The following is a 21015-nucleotide window of genomic DNA, read 5'->3' as shown; positions in this document are numbered from 1 at the left end:
GTGCTTGGCAAAGTACAGTGTCAGCGGAAAAGAGGAAGACCCTCAGGGAGGTGGATTGACACAGTGGCTGTAACAATGGGCTCAAGCATAACAGCGATTGTAAGGCGCAGGACTGGGCAGTGTTTCGTTCTGTTGTGCATAGGGTCGCTATGAGTCGGAACTGACTCGATGGTACCTAACAACAACAACACGTTTAAATATCCTCTTATGCCTAATCTGTAGGTTCTCTCCTCACCCCTTTTTATTGTATCTAATAAGCATAATTACAAAAGACTTTATGAATTGGTACATATGTGCTAAAGAATAACAATGATTCTTAAACTTAGTACAGAATGTAATTAATTTTACAGAAGACAGTATGTACCTGCCAAGTGGGTACTTTGAAAATGAAATTGTGTTTTTGATTGTGCTAAACTGCTTGAAAATGTGATTCTCCAAAGCTTTCTTTCTCTTACAGTCAGGAAACAGTGATATGGAAATTAATTATGACTATGCACTTGAGGCTGGTTCTTCTTGTTTTTTTTTTTAATTCAGATTTAAAAAACGAAGTTTCTTTGGGCCAAGAGCAATCATAAGATGTTTGTATGCCCTGGATTTTAGATGGAAAAGGCCTACTAGTGGTAAGACTGAGTGAATGAATGACCACCTGTATGAGAAGTAACCTACTTTAGGGTACCTTTGTTTTTTACCTTTTTGGTACAAAGTGGCATTTTTCTCTACAACCTCTACTCCCTCAGGATTGCAGTATAATGAGTTTGCATTATAGTTCAAAAACTCTAAATAGGAAGTGCTGATTTACTCTGACAATGTTTCTCATTGAATGTCAAGTGCAAAATATCTGCAGTAGGTACTTACTGATTAATAGCTTCACTGGTTTGCTAACATGCCATTCACAAACTTTGGATTCCCAGATATAATCTGGCCTATACTGGCACTGGGCTGGATATAATCTCTTTTGGTTCTTGTCCTTGTCTTCTTTGATTTGAGTAATATGTTTCTGGAAAATACTGATTAAAAGAGTTTCCAGAAACAAATTTATTTATTGTTCGTGTAGGTGAAGATTTAGAGGAAAAGCCAAGTGTGGTCATTTTTGTATGTTTATGTAGCAAGCATGCTAATTTAAGGATTTCCTTGAGATATGCTAGTTTGGAGCAGTGGCTTGGAGGAGGACAAGGTTATTAGAATTCTCTCTCTGCCTGTTCTAACCTATATATGTTTCTTTCAACTCAGATTCCTCTTGGGGACAGTTTCCTCTTAAGATAAGTGGTTTGTTTAGGGCAGTGGTTCTTAAACTTTGGCACTCTTTGGATTCACTTGAAGGGTTTGTAAAAACCACATTGCTGGGCCCCATACCCAGAGTTTTTCTGGGGCGGGGCACAAGACTTTGCATTTCCAACAAGTGCCCAGTTAATGCTGCTGCTACTGATCTAGGGACCACACGTCAGAAACCACTGTTTGGAACCTCGCAAAGTGGGAAGCATTTGCCTCTGGTTCAAGGGGTTGTTGGTGGTGGGGTGGTAGTTTGCTAGGGAGGGAGGTGGGAAAAGATTGAAGAATGCTGATCCTCTTGCTTAGTTACCTAGAAGTGTTCATTTCCGTATTCCTTCAGTGTGTCATAAAGTTAAAATTAGTGAAGTTGTTAATATTAATTACTTTTATTAATGAGAATCAGATCAAGTTAGGAAAGACAATAGATTTTATTGCTTTATAACATCAGTCTCCCTTTCCCTCTCTGGTTCTTGTGTTTTCCTTGGACCCTTTCCTTTCTCTCTCTGACCCCATGTAGTATGGCATGGATAACCCATTGTTGTCATGTTGATTCTGGCTCATAACAACCCTATAGGACAGACTAGAACTGCAGCATAGGCTTTTCAAGGCTTAATCTTTATGGAAGCAGACTGCGACATTGTTCTCCAGTAGAGTATCTGGTGGGTTCAAACCACCAACCTCTCGGTTAGGAGCTGAGTGCTTAACCACTATCCCACCAGGCTAGCCACACTATAAGTGTCTTTCAGAAATGAGAGAAAAAGTGAAGCTGTATATCAAATTTCTTGGGAAAGCTGTGATGGCAATGAAGTTTTCATCCTTATAACAAAAACCTTATTCCTTTGATTTCAACCTATTCAGATTTTACAGCAGTTAGGATGTGCTTGGGCTGAAGTGTAACTTTGCAGTATTTTTAGTATTTGTAAAGAGTCTCCAAAGCAAATCAATGAGTTTAGGATATTGCTCAGGAAATTTAAATTACTTAATGAAAAACTGCTTTCAAATTATTTTAATACTACCATTTACATACAATCGATTTGATAATTACCAATCAGTCTTATCTATTCATTTGCATAAGATTAGTTTAAATTGTAATTATGATTAGGAGTACTAAAGCTTCATTGCCTTAAGAATATATTTACTTATGTTTCTCCATTAATTTGAACAGAACTTGTGCCCAGTTAGTCCAAAGAAATGGTTTTGTTTTTTAATGTAAAGTGCAAAACTGTTACTTACTCATCATTTTCTATTAGTTTCAAGCCCAGAATTATATGAGGGCATTCAAGTCTGTATCTGGTGTCTTTTGTGTTGGGTGGACATTAGAAACCTGGTATATGATTAAAGGAAGAAAATGTGGTTTTCAAAGGGGTTCTTTTAATTTTGCTCATAAAGCAGTTTTTTTCAGATGTTACTTTCCTTTGGAAAATGCCTGTGCTCAAATTTTCCTGGACTAAAATACCCCCATCAGGTGAAGGATTTAAGAGATCTAGGCAATGCTTACTCAATGAAATGCAGCAGAGTGGAAAATATCCTGTCTTGTCAGCTCAAGAAAATTATAATTCTTCTGATCTAGAAGTTAAAAGCAATTATAGTATTTAAAGAGCTGCTGTTGTGTAGACATTAAATTATTAAGAGTAGATTTTAGTCTTTTGTAAAATTATGTTTTAAAGTTTCTCTCCAAAGGAACTAAAGTCTGTAATCCAAAGAATTAACTGGGAGCAAACGTGAAGCTGCATCCTAACTAAAGTGCTTATTTTCAACCCTTGTCCTCTAGCTGTGAAGACCAGCCTGAGTCAGATCCTTGTGGATTAATGATGAATGCATTACTCAGCACCCTGTAGGGACTGGGTCAAACACCCTGGCTTCAAAAAGTTACTCTTTTGCTTAGTAAGCTTAGAAATTTCAGGTCCAACTGCAGAATGAAAGTTCAGTATTCTATTGATAACGTGGTCTACTTTAAAATGGCCTAACACTCTCCTAGGTGTCCCTCCTCTCTGTTCCTGTTTAGTAGTGCCTGAAATTATTGGATGGATTGCCAGTGAATTTGACCTATAGTAGCTATATTGCCAGGGAAATTGGTTCCTATATAGTATTCCTGATGAAACCTATCCTTTGACTTAAATAAGAAGTTTAGCATGTTATGGGAGAACCAAACCAAAACCCATTACCGTTGAGTGGATTCTGACTCATAGCAATTCTATAGGTCAGAGTAGAACTGCCCCATAGGGTTTCCAAGGAGCAGCTGGTGGATTCGAACTGGTAGCCTTTTGGTTAGCAGCCGAGCTTTACTCATTGCACCACCAGGGCTCCAGAAGAGACGTGCTTATTTTACTCTGGCAGAAGGAAATGAAGAGAAGTAAAGAAAGCCTGTGATACACCTATTTTGAGGCAAAAAATAGGAATCCTGGATCAGATTTCCTTTAATGAGAAAGGTTTCTGATGGTAGTGTCAGCTAGAGAAGGGAACACTGGTGGCTTTTGGAGTTGGTGAGAATGAGTGGTGCTCTTAGGAGGGAGCAGAGGGCTGAATGAGAGGAGGGTGGGCCTGCATGCAGGGGTGGACTGTGCTGAAGGTGAAGAATGAGCCAGTCTTTGCAGGAGACAGGAAAAGAAAAGGACACCACTCAGTTAGGATATGTGTAGAATAGAGGACAGTGACAAAAGGTAAGGAGTGTATTAATTTTTATTATCTTAAAATAGAACCAGGCAAGAAGACTTAAACAATGTAGTTGAGATTTTACATACTTTCCATTTAACTGTGTTTATATTCCAACCTGGACTCTGGCAAAGTCTCCAGGAGAATCTTACTGTGTTTAAAACCATCATCACCATTCTCATTATCATCTGCTAGTGTTTGTTAAGTGTACAACCAGGGTTGTTGTGCTTTTGAAAAGAAATCTTTAATTAGAATTCACTTTTGTTTTCCCAGGTAGCCCAGCCATGACCCACAGGAATCTAACTTCCTCCAGTTTGAATGACATTTCTGATAAACCAGAGAAGGACCAGGTAAGTAAAGAATTCTTGCTTCTTTGAATATATCTGAGATATACTGGGAAAAGATTAGAGGTTTCTTTCCTGACTTAAAGTGGACCACTATGAGCAGATGGAGGCTGCACTTTCTCTGAGGGAAGGAGAAGCAGTATCTGAAGGGATTTGGAGCTTAGAAGATAAGAATTTGAGTCTTGACTCTAGTACTAGTAATGGTATTTGCATGGGGAATTACAGGTTTATTGTGAGGATTAAATGAGATAATGTATTTAAAAAGTGCTTTGGTAAACTATGAAAGGCTAAGAAATGCTAGCAATTGTTCACTTTTGAGGAATACTTCAGGTAAAGGTAATGATCATTAAGTTAGTCTTGTTAGCTGTATACTTATTTGTCTTTTAAAACATACACTAAGTGGCCTGTTTGAAACAAATGAAGAACAAATGGGTTTTGAATCTCTTTATCTGCGTTCTTTTAAAAAGAATGTGGTAGAAATGGGGCCATTTTCTCAGATAGTTATCTGTGGAAGGATATTATGTTTCCTGAGTACAGTGCACTGATAATTATAAAAGGATGCATCCTAAATAAGAAATCTCAAAGTTTCAAAGGAATGAAGAGAGATATTTTTAAAATGATAGAGATCCTGACCTGTTCTCCGAGGGTCTTAGGGGGATGGCATTTATTGAGAGAGCAAGTAATTTGAAACAAGAATATCTGGTCTTGGTACTTGTTCTAAACCTATCTGTGTGATGTTGGACATCAATTTCCTCCTCTGCTAAATGGGAATAATAATACGTAACTCATCTCAGAAAATCAAGTATCTTCAAGTATCTTCTTATAACCTACTGATTTGTCCCTTGATACAATAGAAGAGTATGACTCTAGTTGGCCTCACACTTGATGTGCTGGTTAGGTATCATTCGTATGAGCTTATTATTCTCTCTCTTTTTTTTTTTAAAGGGGATTTTGATGTCAAGGTGTCTTCGAAGTTTCCTCTTTTCACACGTTGTTATTTAAAATAAAGCTGTATTTATGATAATGTCCCTCTTGAACTGGCAACACTCATAGTAGTGACAGAGGTTTATAGGCCTTGGTGAATTCTAAAAAGAAAAGATGAAATTATGCTCTTTCTTTTAAGTGGCTTTTGGATTCTTTCTACCCTCTTCTTACTAGTACCACCCTAGTTTTGGCCTTCTTGTCTCAAAGGGGATTGCTAGAAGGGTTGTTGGAACTACTCTCTTCTTTAATCATTTTCCCCCATTCAATACACGTTTCATGTTATCGTCTTCTTATCTCTCCCCTGGCTCAAAAACTTCCAGTGGCTTTCTACCAAGTTTAAGTTCGGGATTCTCTATCTGACTTTTAAGATCCTCTGAAATTTGTTATTATACTTATTTTACATTCCTCAGAAGAGGGACTCTCTGCTTCGATCTGGTCTAATTATTTTTACTTTCCTCCCCCCTTATTATCAGATTTATTCCTGTCTCCTCTAGGCCTCCTCCCCCTACCCCAAATGCTTTTTCCGCTAATGTGGATTGCTCTCCTCCATTTCATCTGCCTACCTCTTGAAATGATAAAGGAGACAAAAAGTTAAATATTGAATGCATTGTAGGTATATACCTGTAGTGGAAAAGGGGAAACTCAGGACACTAGAACTTGTTGAAAATTTCACACAGAGCTAGCTTGCACATTTTCGCTCTATGCAATATTTACCAAGCAGCGTTCTGATTATTTATTTGCTTTCTTTTGAAAAGAACGTGGTAGAAATGGGGCTTTCCCAGATAGTTGGATATCTGTGGAAGGGTATTATGTTTCATGACCATAGGGGTCTTGATATTGGATAAGGCACTGTACCAATTAGGTTTCGGAATATCTTGTAGACAGACCTTTTAAAGAAGGCTTCTTTTATCAGGGGAAGCTCTCCTCTTATCAGAAAACAGCTGGTAATGCTGGCTGAAAGAAATTTCTTACTGTCTTGTGTGTCTTCATAACTGAACACATGAAGAAATTTGATGTCTTAAGATGCATATTACATAAGATTTTTATTCTTGTGTTAGAAGAAATGTGTTGGAACACTATGTTTTTGAGGTGTTGATTCTAATATAAAACCTCTGTGTGACTATAAAACCTCTGTGGTTACGGTCCTTAAAATCAGAATCTTTGAGGCTGATCACCAGCATTTTATAGGAATCAAGGTCCATGTTAAGATGAAGCCAGAAAGAATTTAGGAGTTTGTTGTTTGTGTTTTCAAAGCCGGCAGATGCAGGCTGTTGAGCATAACGTTATAAGAGGACCTGTCCATCTACACTGCATCTATTACAGTAAAAAAAAAAAGCCACAGTTAATCCAATGAGTTCCTCCTCCCAAAAAGAGGAAGGAACTCCATCTTTAGCTTTCTATCACAGGGCTTGAAGAGAAGCCGTATAACTTACCTGTGATCTCTCTTACCACTGAGTAGAGTAGAAATGCAAACTAATGTTTCTAGTTTTTATTAGTATTTTACTGACTTCAATCCCGATATTCCTGGATCATTTTAGGGTGAGAAGAAGAAAATGGACTTGCAAATAAGATGAAATTATGGAAAAAACAAAGATACACACACAAAAAACCCAGGGCTTTTATTTTTCTAACTTTTTTTCCCCCCCCTCTGTTTGGGTAGGGAAAAAAGGTTGCCAAGCTCAAATTTGTTTTGAAAAAGCTTTCATAATTAATTAGCCAATGTCCTGGAAGTGAGCTTGGCAGTGAAGTCAAACTTGTCCTGTGTATGTGTCCAAGTTGGCCCCAAAAACTTCATCTGACCACAACAGGAGTTTCTGACTGACTGATTATTCTGCCTGGATACAATGTGAACAGTTGTGATGGTGTCTTGCAACTTCCTGGAGCTATTTAACTTCCCAGTAGCCCAAGAGATGGGTTTAAATGTTCAGAGTTATGAAAGGGAACGGAATTTCTCTTTCTGACAGCTACATAGGGGCAAAATTTGAGGCCATTTTTTTTTTGAGATGCTGTTTTGGGAAAAGAGAAGAAACAAATCTTTGGCCAGCACACTTTTTCTTCTTAGCTCTGCCAAACCTACGTACTTAGGATTTCAGTAGCCGCTGCTTTATTGAGAAATAGCTCAAAATAGTTAACAGCAGAAGAAGAGCATAGCCAAAATTTAGGTGATTCAGTGCTTAAACAATATTCAAATTTGGATGTTGTATTTATTAAGCAAAAAAACACCTGGGGAGAATTAGATTTAAAAAATTCATCTGGACTCATCTATTTGTTAATCTACATAAATAATCTCTTCTATTTTGTTGCTATGGAGGATTTCTTTTTTTTTCATTATCCAGTTGTCTTCCCCAATTAGCTTCGATTGATTTATCTCTCCTTATTCCTTTTGTGTTTTTTTAAATGTTTACAAGTGCAATGATGCTTATCAGAGGTGGTGGTTTCAGTTACACAATTTTCATGTTGAGTATGGAATCGGCTGTGAGGATAAGAAAGTTCATCTTTCTCATCATTTTACCTTTTAGCTTTAACTCTCCTGTAGAAGTATTATTGGACTGACAACAGTGGCTGCAACAACGGGCTCAGATATAGCAACGGTTGTGAGGATGGTGCAGGATCAGGCCAACATTTCTTTCTATTATGTATAAGAGTACTGTGAGTCATGGCAGACTCAACAGCACTGAACAACAGCAGTGACAGAAGTGCTATGGTTAGTGGTGCAATGTCTTCAAAAGGGCTTGACTTTTTTTCTTCCAAGTTTATCAATAATGCAATAACATCTCACAACTGCATGTACAATTTTAAGTGAACCTGCAGTCTGTAGATTGCAGTGGATGTAGGAGGTGTAGAAATACCTTGAAGATTCTCAGGGAGGCACTTAAGGCTTATATAACCTTGTAATCTCCTCATCTGGTTATGACTTCCATGATATTGATTATTTAGCTAGCTTATCTGAGAACGTATCCCATAGGTCTCCTGGTGGCATTTGGCCTAAGGTTAATTTCTGAAGTATATTATAATCATTTTTCAGCACCATTCTATTGCCTATTATATTAAAATATGCTTGGCTGCCTTAATTCCTATTTTTGAAGTCTTGGTCTTGTGCAGAAATAGAAAACCTAGATTTAACTATTTTGTCAAAGAATAAGAAGATGAAATTGTTAAGCTGTGTACAAGTTTGAAATTGCTGAACCATGACTTCCTTAAAATAAAATATAGAAAGAAGCATTCTGTAATTGAAGACTCCTAATCATTTTCAGGAAACCCTGGTGGCATGTATAATACAGGAGTGAGTCAAGTAAATTCAGCTGGGATGACTTTTTCATCTTTCTGAAGGTATATTTCTATCCCAAGGCCCACAAAAAGCTTCCATTAGCCTTAATACTATTTCATATTCACAGCAACAGATAAGTAAATAGCGCCTCCTTTTCTTTTTCACAGCTCAGCCGGAAACCCCTGCAATTCACACTGAGTACTGGGTGGTCTCACTCCACTCCTCAGGGAAGGTGCAGTGGCTAAGACAGGCTCAGACATCCTAGGTTCTAACAATACTCTAGCATGTTTTCAGTGACCAGTGAAGTACTGGTGTGTCAGGAGAGCTCCAAGCTTTTCCAAGATGTGAAATCTCTGGATTTCACATCTGTGAAAATCTGAGAACAAAGGCATGTTGTGAGGAGGTGGTTACAGTAGATTGACATCATTAGTTCAATTTTGGCAACTGCAGTGAGTTTCCCTGTGGATTAGCAGCTACAGCTATCCTTCCACTGGTGTCCTTGATGGGAATTTGTACTGCCATTGCAATGCTTATCTTCCAGGCCCTTTTAAAAGGGATAGTTTGTTATTTAGATAATTAAGCAAAACTGATGTTTGTCATCCCCTTTTCTTTCTCTGCAAGACATTCTTCCTTCCACCGTACACTCTCTCTCATATTCTTAAAGCTTTAACAATTGATGGTTATTCGTAAGTCTGTGAGAAGCACTGATACTAACACTGATTTCAAAAACCTGGGTATGTTAAAATTGGGACAGTTGAATTTTCCTGTTTTTATAATATTATACTTCTTTGAAAGTCATTTATCTTAATCAGAAGACTAGCGTTCATTTGAAAACAGTTCTGTGTCAGCTTTAAAATGAAGTGAATAAACTTATGTCAGAAGTAAGCCGGGCCCTATCTTGTATTTTCAGGTAAGAAAAAGAGGAGTGTTGTGTAAAATTTTAGAACTGTGCTTTCAAGTAACTGTTTAGCTGCTATAAATTTGAACTTCTGTATCACTCTATTATTGCCTACTACTATGGTTTGAATTCCTTCATCATTCATTCGTTTATTCAAAAAGTATATTCTATGCTAAACTGCATTCTTAGTGGTAGGGTTCCAGAGGTGAATGAAACAGGTAAATCTTCTGACTCATGCACTTTCCACCCTCTTTGGAGAGGCTTAGAAAATCAACAACAAAAATGAGTAAATAAACGAATAGCATAATTTCACATAGTAATAAGTAGTATCTTGAAAATAAAGCAGGAGAAGCACAGGAAAGCTATTTTAGGTAGGAGGATTAGCCATACAGGAGAAGATCTGGGAGAAGAGGTTTCTAGACTGAGCAAAATGCAAGAGTAAAGGCCTAAAGTGAGAAATGAGAATGGTGTATTTAAGAAACAGGGGTTGTTCTGGGCGGGGGCCGCGGTGGGAGGGAGGCCTGGAGCAAAGGCAGCATGTGTGCAGCTGTAGAAGAGGTGAGGGGACGAGGTAGGGGGCTTTTCTGTTTTATTTTAATGCAGTGGGTGCCATTATAGAATATTTACCAGGAAAGTTGTATGCTCTAATTTATGTTTTAAAAAGGTCGCTGGAGATGCTCTGTGGCCAGAGGAAGGAATTTGCTAATGGCCTGGATCATCTGGTTTTGTTCCTATGATTATGTATTGTATGAGCACCTCAGTGCATTAAACTGAGAGCTTAGGAGACTCAATAGACAATTTCATAATGTATTTGCAGTAGACATCTAGATCTTACTCCGATTTGCAAAGGAAGTTCTTTTGTTCCCTAGAAGTATTGTAAGAAAGAAAAGTAGTTTCTTAGTTAAAATATTTTTCATTTAAAAATTGTCTCATTTATGCAGTAGAAGTATACTAAGGCCACAGAGCGCAGGAGATGGGGCTTTTGAGTGATGGTGCTTGTCCCTCCCATCCACCTGTGGGTGTTATAGTTGGCTGACATCAGACATGCCAGCCCGGGTGAAACATATGACTCATGAAACCTTCACTGGGGCCTTTCTGAGGAACGGCAACAATGACAAGCACCTTGGTCTTCATGGTTCAGAAAGGAGCATTGGGGTGTGTAGGAATAGGACAGAGCCCCCAGAAGGGAATCCTGTGCATCCCTCTTCCCTATAACTGTGAAAGAAGTGGACTCCTGGAGCACCGAAGAGGTGTTCGTATATTCAGAATCTAACAAAAGGAATTGCAGCTATTACATATCTTAAATGATAAACTGGCATATTTTATGTTTGATGTCACCTCTTTTTCTCTTTTGAATATGTAGACTTTTTGCCTGTATTCTGTTCAACAACTGTACTTAGGACATATTGCAGAGAGTGGTGGAATGCCATCAACAATTATTTTTTGGTAGAGCTGTACTCCAATGTCACAGGTTACCTACCTCTGACCAAGACCTCCTTTAAAGATTTTTTTTCTCCTCTTGAAAGTAGCAAATTATTACAAAACCAGAAAGTAGCAATACTTAATGATGAACAACAACATAAAACAAAAAACCTTTGTAATAGTTATAAATATGTACATATAATCATTTGTTAACTGGTGGCGTAGTGGTTAAGAATTTGGCTGCTAAACAAAAGGTTGGCAGTTCAAATCCACCAGGCACTCCTTGGAAACCCTGTGGGACAGTTCTGCTCTGTCCTATAGGGTCACTATGAGTTGGAATTGACTTGATGGCAATGTGTTTAGTTTTTTAATAGTAAAATGCTGGAGCCCTGGTGGCACAGTGGTTAAGCATTCAGGTGCTAACTAAAACGGTGGCAGTTTGAATCAACTAGCCATGCTGTGGAAACCTTATGGGGCAGTTCTACTCTGTCCTGTAGGGTCACTATGAGTCAGGATGGACTTGAAGGCAATTTTTTTTTAACAGTAAAATGTTATTATTTATAATATTTTTTTAAACTTTAGTTTTTTTCTGATTCAGAATTATACCAAGTTATTTTAAAAATTCAAACAAACCAAAAGCGAATAGAAAGGAAAAGTTCTTGAGATCTCACCCTTCAAAATAACCACCATTAGCAGTTTGGTGTAACATCTTCTAGACTTTTTTTGATGCATAAATATTTACATATATTTATATATACAGGATGGATTCCTGGTGGCATGGTGGTTAAGCTCTCAGAAGTTATGGCACTCTGCTTCAGTAAAGATTACAGCTTTGGAAACCCTATGGGGCAGTTATGTGTCCTACAGGGTCACTGTGAGTCAGAATCGACTCAAAGGCAATGAGTAGTGTGGTGATACATACAGGAGCCCTGGTGGTGCAATGGTTAAAGAGCTCAGCAGCTAACTAAAAGGTTGGTGGTTCCAACCCACCAGCCACTCCACAGGAGAAAGGTGTGGCAGTCAGCTTTGGTAAAGATTACAGCTTGGAAACCTTATGGGGCAGCTCTCGTATGTCTTAATAGGGTTGCTATGAGTTGGAATTGATTTGATGGCAGTGGGTTTTATGGTGATTGTAGGGTTAAGCACTTGGTTGCTAACCAAAAAGTTGGTGGTTTTCAGCCCACCCAGTGGCTCTTCCAGAGAAAGACCTGGTGATTTGCTTCCATAAAGATTACAGCCAAGAAGACCCTATTGGGCAGTTTTAGTCGGTCACATGGGGTCACTATGAGTCAGAATCAATTCGATGACACCCAACAACAGACTATCTATGGATATTTGTTTATAGAATGTGAGCATTCTTTAATGAGTATTTCTGGAGAAGAATTTTTTATCAAGTGTAATTGCTGGGTCACAGTGTATTGCCAGTTATCTTCCAAAGAGATTACACCACTTTGTGCCCTAGATCTTTTAAACACTTTAATAAATCCTCCTACACTGCTAGGAGACTGTTTGCCAGTCAGATTTCAGTTTCTGCTTTATGATTCACGACACTAAAAGCTTAGTGACTCAATTAAAGTGAAAAGAATCTCTGTAACTAGCATCTGGCACCTGGTTCACTTTGGGGACTTTCTTCAGAAGCTTAATATATCCAGGCTAAAACTGGGTGTATTCTCCTGGTCTGACTGAATCTCCTAGCTGGCTAAACCCACCCATTGCCATGGAGTCAATTCCAACTCATAGTGACTGTGTAGGACAGTGTAGAACTGCTTCATAGGGTTTCCAAGGCTGTAAATCTGTACAGAAGCAGACTGCCACATCTTTCTTCCATGGAACCACTGTGGGTTTGAACCACTGACCTTTTGGTTAGCACCTGAGTGCTTAACCACTGTGCCACCAGGGTTCCTCTTAACTGGCTAATCTGCCTATATTCTGAGGTCAAGAATTGAAGACTACAGGGACTGTAGACTCGGCACCTGTGTGTTATTGCTTCTGCTGAAGGTGTTTGCTGTTCCCAGCTCTGAGAGAAATCCTTCTAGCTTTGTTGGAATTTCCTTGGCAACCAAAAATGGCTTCATCTCAAGAACCCTTCTTGGTGGTCAGCATTTGGAACAAAAAGGAAAATTGCAAGAAGAGTTGGACAAATGTTCTCTCTGAAGGGCTATTCAACACTTCTGCAGCTTGGCTCTGTATCACCCTCCTTCTTCCTTACTCTACCCCCCAAGAGAATTTTATGTGCACTAAGTTAGTTAAATAAATTTTTTTTTTTTTTTTTTTTACCTTATCTGAAAATGATTTGTTAGGAGCTTTGAAGGAGTGTTGACATCTTGTCATCTGGGACCGCTAATAGAGACAGGCAAACCATTCTGTACATGTTGGGGAGTATTTGCAGATTCTGTTGCTCCCCTATTTCCCTCTCAGAGAATCTCTGCAGAGTAGATTTATGAAGAGGCCTTGTCATGAAAGGAAGCTATTCTTGCTCTTCTTCAGAAAGAAAAGGGCTTCCCACTGTTTCCAGCTCGCTTGTCTGATTGATCCAGTGGGTAGTTGCTTTATTTGCCTCAGCAGAATCTCATGACCTTATCAATCACCAGCCGAGCTTCCTGATTTCTCCGTGTGGTACCACCAGTGGTCTGGTTCACTCCTTGGAACTGAACTAAAACGAAAACAACCACGCTTCCTGTTCTGCTGCTGCTGTGTTAAAAGGGCAGTGGTAATTTTTCTATGATCTGAGAGCCAGTGGTTAATAACACCAAGCTGACACTCTCATCTATCAGTGTTCTACGGTGTATACATAATGGAGGCTAGAAAGTTGCTGAGTCATTGTATAGGGGGCCATCATAATAGCTTTGAACTTTCAAAATTAGTTGCCCTGCTGATCATTCTATGGCTGTACCTGATAGTATGAAAACCCTTGTGAGGTAGTGGTTAAGAGCTATGGCTGCTAACCAAAAGGTCAGCAGTTTGAATCTTCCAGCTGTTCCTTGGAAACCAAGTGGGGGCGGTTCTGCTCTGTCCTATAGGGTCGCTATGAGTTGGAATAGACGCCAACAGATATGGGTACCTGATACTATTGAGTCCTACGTATATATATATTTTTCCTATATAAAAAACAATTAATAATTAACAATAACTAACATAGATTGGGCACTTACACTAATGCTTTGGGGTTGGTACTATCAACCCTATTTTAAGTATGAGCACATTTGAGGCACAAAGAGATTAAGTAATTTTCCTAAAGTTAGACAACATCTAGGTGATGGAGCTGCATTCTGGCCTGTCCCATTAATGAAGATTAAGAACTGTGCCTATATGGATTAGGGTCTATGTTAAGTCCCCACAGTGACCTATAAATTTTCTGGTCTTCCGTTTATTTTTGAGACACACATCAATAGGCTGAGCACCAACATTACCATTAAAACAAATTTTAAGAATTCTTAAGGTTAAAATTGCCACAGTGGTTAAAAGACTCAATGAACCAACGTTTGTTGTGTGCCTATTAGGGTCCATACCCTGGGTGGGATTGATGGAGGTCAGTGAGAGGAAAACATGAGGCTGACCAAAAAAAAAAGTGTAATATATGATCTCAGATTGTGAATGTGTATTGAGCTGGGGAGACAAGTACACTGTGTGGTGCTGACAGTGAAGTGCAGCAGGAGTTCAGCAAAAGGCAAGATAAATCTGTGGGCTGGAGCAGTCAGTCAAAGAGAAATGAGGGACTTTAGAAGCATATTTCTGTTTTAGAGAAAATAAACAACAGAAGAGTTTTAGCTGTAATAAAACATTCTTCCTTGGAGAAAGAGGTGAGAAATAGAAATAAAGTGGAAGGTAACTGCATTTTAACAATACAAGCGAATGACTTGGTTCATCCAGTAAATGGAAAATAATGTGACTTTTGGAGCCCTGGTGGCATAGTGGTTAAGATCTTGACTGCTAACCAAAAGGTCGGCAGTTCTCTCTCCTTGGAAACCCTACGGGGGTGTTGTACTCTGTCCTCTACGGTCGCTATGAGTCGGAACTGACTTGATGGCATCTAACAACAACGTGACTTCTAAAATTCTTTGAAATATCAGCCAAAAATCCCCCAAATCTGATGAAAGTATGACAAGATTTCAATGTTAATTTTTTTTTTGGTAGAGTCACTTGTATTAGCAAATTTAGCATAGTTGACTTGTCTACAGACCATACTTTACGTGCTTTCCTGAAATGCTTGTCGCTCAACTTTGAGGCTGTTCAATATTCACTCTCACTGTATATATAGATGGAGCCCTGGTGGTGCAGTGGTTAAGAGCTAGACTGCTAACCAAAAGGTTGGCAGTTCGAATCCACCAGCCGCTCCTTGGAAACCCTATGGGGGCAGTTCTACTCTGTCCTATAGAGTCGCTATGAATTGGAATGGACTTGATGACAATGGGTTTAATCTACTTTTCAAAGTCCACCTTTTCTTCAAGATGTGAGTCAAGTGCTACTTTTTCCTTACATCCATTCTTGAACATTCCTGCTCAAGCTCATTACTTCTGTCTCTGAATTTCTGTACCACCTACTACTTACTGTTTGCATCGTCAATTTTTACTTAACATAGCCTCACTTTTTGCTGCTGTTTTCTTCTGTGCGTACCTCATCTCCTCTACTTTGAAGTCAAAGGCTCTAGGGAGGAGGAGTCTCGTGTGTGTTGGTTGTTGATGATGATGACTAATCAGAATCAGCTTCTACTTATCCTTCCTCTCAGGACTGTTTTTTTTTTTTTTTTAAGGCTGTGAAAATGACTATGAGAGTTTCTCAGAGATAGGTCATTTCTCAAAATATTGCTATTGTCTCATCTTTTCATTCTGGCAGCTCTTTAAAAATTAGTATTTCTTATCATGATCACTAACATAGTGTTAACCTGTTGCTTGAAATGCACATGTAAATGCTAACATTTCAAATATAGTTTGGTCTTTCTTTTGTTAAAATCCCCTTTACACATTTTTCTCATAATGAGAGCTCACTGAACACACTTAACTGGCTGATTGACATAGTTTAAAGAAAACATACAATCTTTCTTTTTCTTTAGTTAAAACAAAGTGTAGTGTGTTTTAACATAACGATATGTAGACATATTGGAAAAACCAGCTGTCAGCACAGAAAGATGTTCTATTGCAGGACATGGTGTTACTAAGCTTTCCCAACCATTAAAAAAAAAAAAACCATACCCATGGCCATTGAGTTGATTCCGATTCATAGCAACCCTATAGGACAGAGTAGAATTGCCTCAGTGTTTCCAAGGAGTGGCTGGTGGATTTGAACTGCTGACCTTTTGATTAGCAGCCAAGCTCTTAACCACTGTGTCACCTGGGTTCCATAGCACATTTCAAATTATAGACCATTCAACATTCTGCTTTTACTGTCTAAACTCCCATGTTGTAAAACCTCATTGTAGAAATAATAGGAGAAGAGGATTTAAATCAATGAGCTACTTCATTTTGTATGAGATGATATAGTAAGAAATTAGGGGTAAAGCTGATCAAACATGCAATGGATTTATCACTGAATGAGATTTATCGTTGAATCCACTTGACGGCAATGCATATGCATGTTATGGAGCCCTGGTGGTTCGAATCCACCAGCTACTGCATGGGAGCAAGATGTGGCAGAGCGCTTCTGATAAGATTTACAGCCTTGGAAACCCCGTGGGGCAGTTCTCTGTTCTGTAGGGTCACTATGAGTCAAAACTGACTCGACGGCAACAGGTTATACATGTTATAGAAGTCCCTGCCTGGAGCACATGCTTAGGTACTGGTCTACTAACTGAAGTGTTGGTAGTTCAGATCCCCCCAGAGCTGTCTCAGAAGTAAGGCCTGGTGATATGCTTCCAGAAAGTTACAGACTTGAAAACTGTATAGAGTGCAGTTCTGTACTGCACACATGGGGTCATCATGAGTCAGAATTGAATATTCTTGGATCTTTACTAATAATGCTGTCCTTAGAATCCAAACTATAAAAAATGTATAAATGAAACAGGGTTATAATAATGTATGTTCGCCCCAACTCATGGTGATCTTGTGTGTAACATTGCCAGATCCTGCCACATTTCCATGATCTTTGATATCTTTGAGCCTATTACAGCTGTTATGCAAGTTTTATTGAAATAATAAAAAAAGGGAAAAATGAACATAAAGGGCTTATTACAAGGTCCTCGCCTTTCTAATGTTATACTAGGGATTATATGTCCCTATGCGTGTATACTTTTAATCTGTGCCTTCTTGGTCTAAACCATGCTATGAGCTTTACTGTCTTCATTATACTGTCTAAACTCCCATGTTGTAAAACCTCATTGTAGAAATAATAGGAGAAGAGGATTTAAATCAAAGGAATAAAAGACTTAGAGCCATTTCAGAGTTTTCTGGATAGTAGAGAAATGTGTTTTTGCTTGATGCAGTAGAAACGCCTGGGTTTTATAATCCTAGAGACGTTGGTTAAAATCTTGGCCTCTTTCGTTATTAACTGATCTTGGGCAGGTACTTAATGTCTCTGGGATTTAAATTTCTCCTTGAGATAATGCAGGTAAAAATCCTGTCTCCTCATGTTCTTATGAGAATGAAATGAAATCATGTATCTGAAATACTAAGTGCTTAATAAATGTTACCCCTTTCCACACCCTCTGTTTCTGACTCTGTGTGAATAGGGGGAATGGGAGAAAACATGAAACAAAAAGTAGCCTGGGGAAAATGAAGCAGGTAAAATAAGTGAGGCAACATATTTTAACTGCTGGAGAGGTTCAAGGGGAAGTAGCGAAGTAGAACACTGGGGTATTTTTGTTTTTACTAGAATAGATTTTAATTTAGAACAGTTCTACTTTAAATGGTTTTCATAGGAGTATGCAGGTAAAATTTAATGATAGTTGTGTTTTCCCTTCCCCCTCTTCTTTCCTGAGAATAACACACCTCTGTACCAGCTTACAGTACTACCTTAAGAATTATTTTTACATTCACAAATTTTTAAGCTTTTAAAATCTGAGGATATGCACAGCCGGCAAAGCACTGTGGGGTATATAGATTATGTAAGATGGACCCTGCACTGAAAGAGTGTGTCACTCTCTGCTTAAGCCTTTTGATGGCTTCCCATTGCCCTGCAATGGAGCTCAGAGCTCTTCTCATGGCCTTTAAAGCCTGTGTTCTACTGCCTAATGTCTCTCTCCAAAGTCATTTTGCAAGATTTTCTCACTTGCTGACTTTCCTACGACGACACAGGTTTTCTTTTAGTTCCACTAACTTGCTAGTCTCACTCTTGCTTTAGGGCTTTGCATCTGCTGTTCCTCTGCTTTTCCTGCCTAGGCAACTGGTACTCACACTCACTGGAAATGTTACCTCTTTAAGGAAGTTTTCTCTGACTTCCCAGTCTAGTCTAGGGCATGCTGTCCTTATACATTATGCTTTTCCTTCCTAACACATATACCACAATTGTCATCAAATAGTGTGTATTTTAATTTCTGGTTAAATGTTTGTCTTCATCAACAGATCATTTGCTCCCAAATTGAAGAGATGATGTGTGGCACACACTGGCTCATGGGCTACTTTGGCCTACAGCCTGTTTTTGTATGGCTCTCAAGCTAAGAATGGTTACTGTTTTAATGCTTGTTAAACAAACAAAGAAACAAGAATATGCAACGGAGACTATATGTGGCCTGCAAGTCTATTTAGTCCTTCACAGAGGAAGCTTGGCAAACCATGATGTAAATCACTGCTACATGGGTTGAATAGAAGAACATAAGTATGTGTTACATACCGCATTCTCTTTTTTGAGCTGGACACTTGATTGTAGTGAGTTATCCATAGCATCCATGGTGATGTTTTCGTAAGCACTTTGAAGAACTGAGGGTTGTGTGACCATCAGAGGACTCACAGTAAGCTAAACAGCTGACTCAAAGTACGTGGGTTAATAAACCTACATAAATATGGAAGGGGTTCCTAAAGCCGTGATGCTTTTTAGTTTGTACTGCCCTGCTGAACAGATTTATTAGCAATTTGGATTAAGACACGATGCATGCTAATTTTAGATAAAACTGACAAGTTTAACTATCTAAATTTTAAATGACAGAATTAAGATGGAGAATGATCTTGGCAGGCTGAAACCATAGGAACTGAACAAGAATAAAAGTAAACTATGTAAGTTCATTACATGAAGTGAATAAATAGTGTAAAAAATACTACATGAAGTGAATAAATAATGTAAAAAATACTACTTTATCTTGACAGAAAGTTTATGACTTTCATCAGATTTTCAAAGGTATCATTACTCAAAACCAGTTAAGGGGGTATGATTGTGGCAGCTAGGATGGTGAGATGCCGGAGCACTAACCTAAGAAAATAGTTAAAGTGATTCACCTGGAAATTTTAGAGGAAGTTTGAGGACTGGAAAGTTTATGAAGGTTGCCTTCCAGTGAGAGGGAGTAGGTATTTTCTGTTGCTCCACATGTAGAGTTGTGATAAAAGGTGGATGTTTCATGAAATCAGTTTCTATTTCAATATAAGGGTGACTTAGATAGGAAACAGAGCTTTATTATTAATTTATTAGTGAAGATTTAAATGAATCCTCATTTGCACCAAACACTGTGGTAGGATTTTTTTTTTTTTTCCTTTCCAGTTGCCATTGAGTCGATTCTGACTCATGGCAACCCTGTGTGTGTCAGAATGAAACTGTGCTTAATAGGGTTTTCAATGGGTGATTTTTCAGAAGTATATCACCAAGCCTTTCCTTCAAGGTGCCTGTGGGTGGACTTGAACCTCCAACCTTTTGGTTAGCAGCCGAGTTTGTTAACTGTGCCACCCAGGGATTCCATGTTAAGGGTTGGAACCACAAAAATGAACAGGATATAGTGCCTACTCTGAAGGGGTGCACATTATAGACTGCAAGACAAACCTGTAAACAACATAGGTGCTTGATTCCCTAATCCAAAGAACCCCAAAAAACCAAACTCATTGCCATTGAGTAGATTCTAACTCATAGTGACTCTAGACAGAGTAGACCCAAACCATAGAGTTTCTAAGGAGCAGCTGGTGGACTTAAACTGCCTACCTTTCGGTTAGCATCTGAACACTTAACCACTATGCCACCAGAGCTCCATAACCCTGAGAAGGGAGTATGAATTCTGACAATGGGTAAAGGTGACATTTGAATTTGAAAGATGCAAATGACTCTGTTAGGAATATAGTCATTGGATGGGAAATGGGACTAGATGGCCTTTGAGGTCTTTTAAGTATTCTGATTTGATAAGTATCAAGTAAATGGCACATATAAATTAAGAAATAAGAGATGGAACTTTGGGCTGGAGTGTACTCTGGAACAAGGGTGTGAATGGACCTTCACACTCAACATTCATGCCAGAAACCTACTGGTGGCTCAGTGAGTGCCACCAGATACAAATGCAGAACCTCTCAGGGAAATTTCGTTATAGTTTTTGTCTCCCCTTGTGTCAGAACCTTACTTTTTCCTCAATTCCCTTTTTTCTGTTACTTCAGTATTCTCTATTGTTCTAATTTGGTACATGTTCTCAGAGACCTCAGTGAAGGGTACATTAAAAAAAAACCTGCTAAATAAATAATAGCATGACTACTACAGACTTAATTATAGCTATACAGCTGCTTGTTTGAAGTGTTCTGCCGTGGCCATATGGTCTCTTGTACACCCCAGTCCTGGAAGGATCTGGCTCAGATGTTTCCCAGCTGATAGCCTTGAATTCTCAGAGAACTGCTAGCAGCCATTTGGAAGTCAGTAGGTGATGTGTTTCGTCTCAACTGTCCGTCTGCGATGGACATTCATTGGCAATTTTTTATTAGTTACAAAATATTCAGAAATTAAAGTACCCACTGAGACAGATCTTAAGAGTTATATCTACTTCTTAGTTTTACAGGCTGATTTTTCTCACCACAGTTGCTGAGTTAAGTGAAAAGTACTTCTGAATTTAACCACTTTCAGTCAGAGGCTTTTTAAAAAAATGTATTTTAATATATGATTCTCTTGATTGTTTTCTGTCCCAGAGGAGTGGTGGGAACGGAAGTGGAGGAGGCCTCAGGAGAGGGCTTCTGGTCCTGACCCTGCTGCTTTTCTATGAACTTGACCTTAAACACTTGCTTAGCTTCTGTAGAACTCTATTGGCACAGTGGTTAAGAGCTTGGCTGCTAACCAAAAGGTCGGTGTTCAAA

At 38.7% G+C, this 21015-nt stretch overlaps 1 protein-coding gene across 4 annotated transcripts in view; it reads left to right on the top strand.

Annotated features, from left to right (window-relative positions):
- SLC4A4 (solute carrier family 4 member 4) overlaps nucleotides 1-21015 on the top strand; it is a 387871-nt gene that overhangs the window by 216493 nt on the left and 150363 nt on the right. For all 4 annotated transcript variants that reach the window (XM_049886070.1, XM_049886071.1, XM_049886069.1 and 1 more), the window contains exon 7: nucleotides 4195-4271. In XM_049886070.1, the coding sequence (XP_049742027.1) occupies nucleotides 4195-4271 (77 nt within the window). The remainder of the gene's footprint in view (nucleotides 1-4194; nucleotides 4272-21015) is intronic.

This window comes from Elephas maximus, chromosome 5 (genome assembly GCF_024166365.1).
Source record: "Elephas maximus indicus isolate mEleMax1 chromosome 5, mEleMax1 primary haplotype, whole genome shotgun sequence".
Lineage (NCBI taxonomy): Eukaryota > Metazoa > Chordata > Mammalia > Proboscidea > Elephantidae > Elephas > Elephas maximus.
Note: the sequence above shows the minus strand (reverse complement) of the source record. Positions and strands in the feature narration are given on the sequence as shown.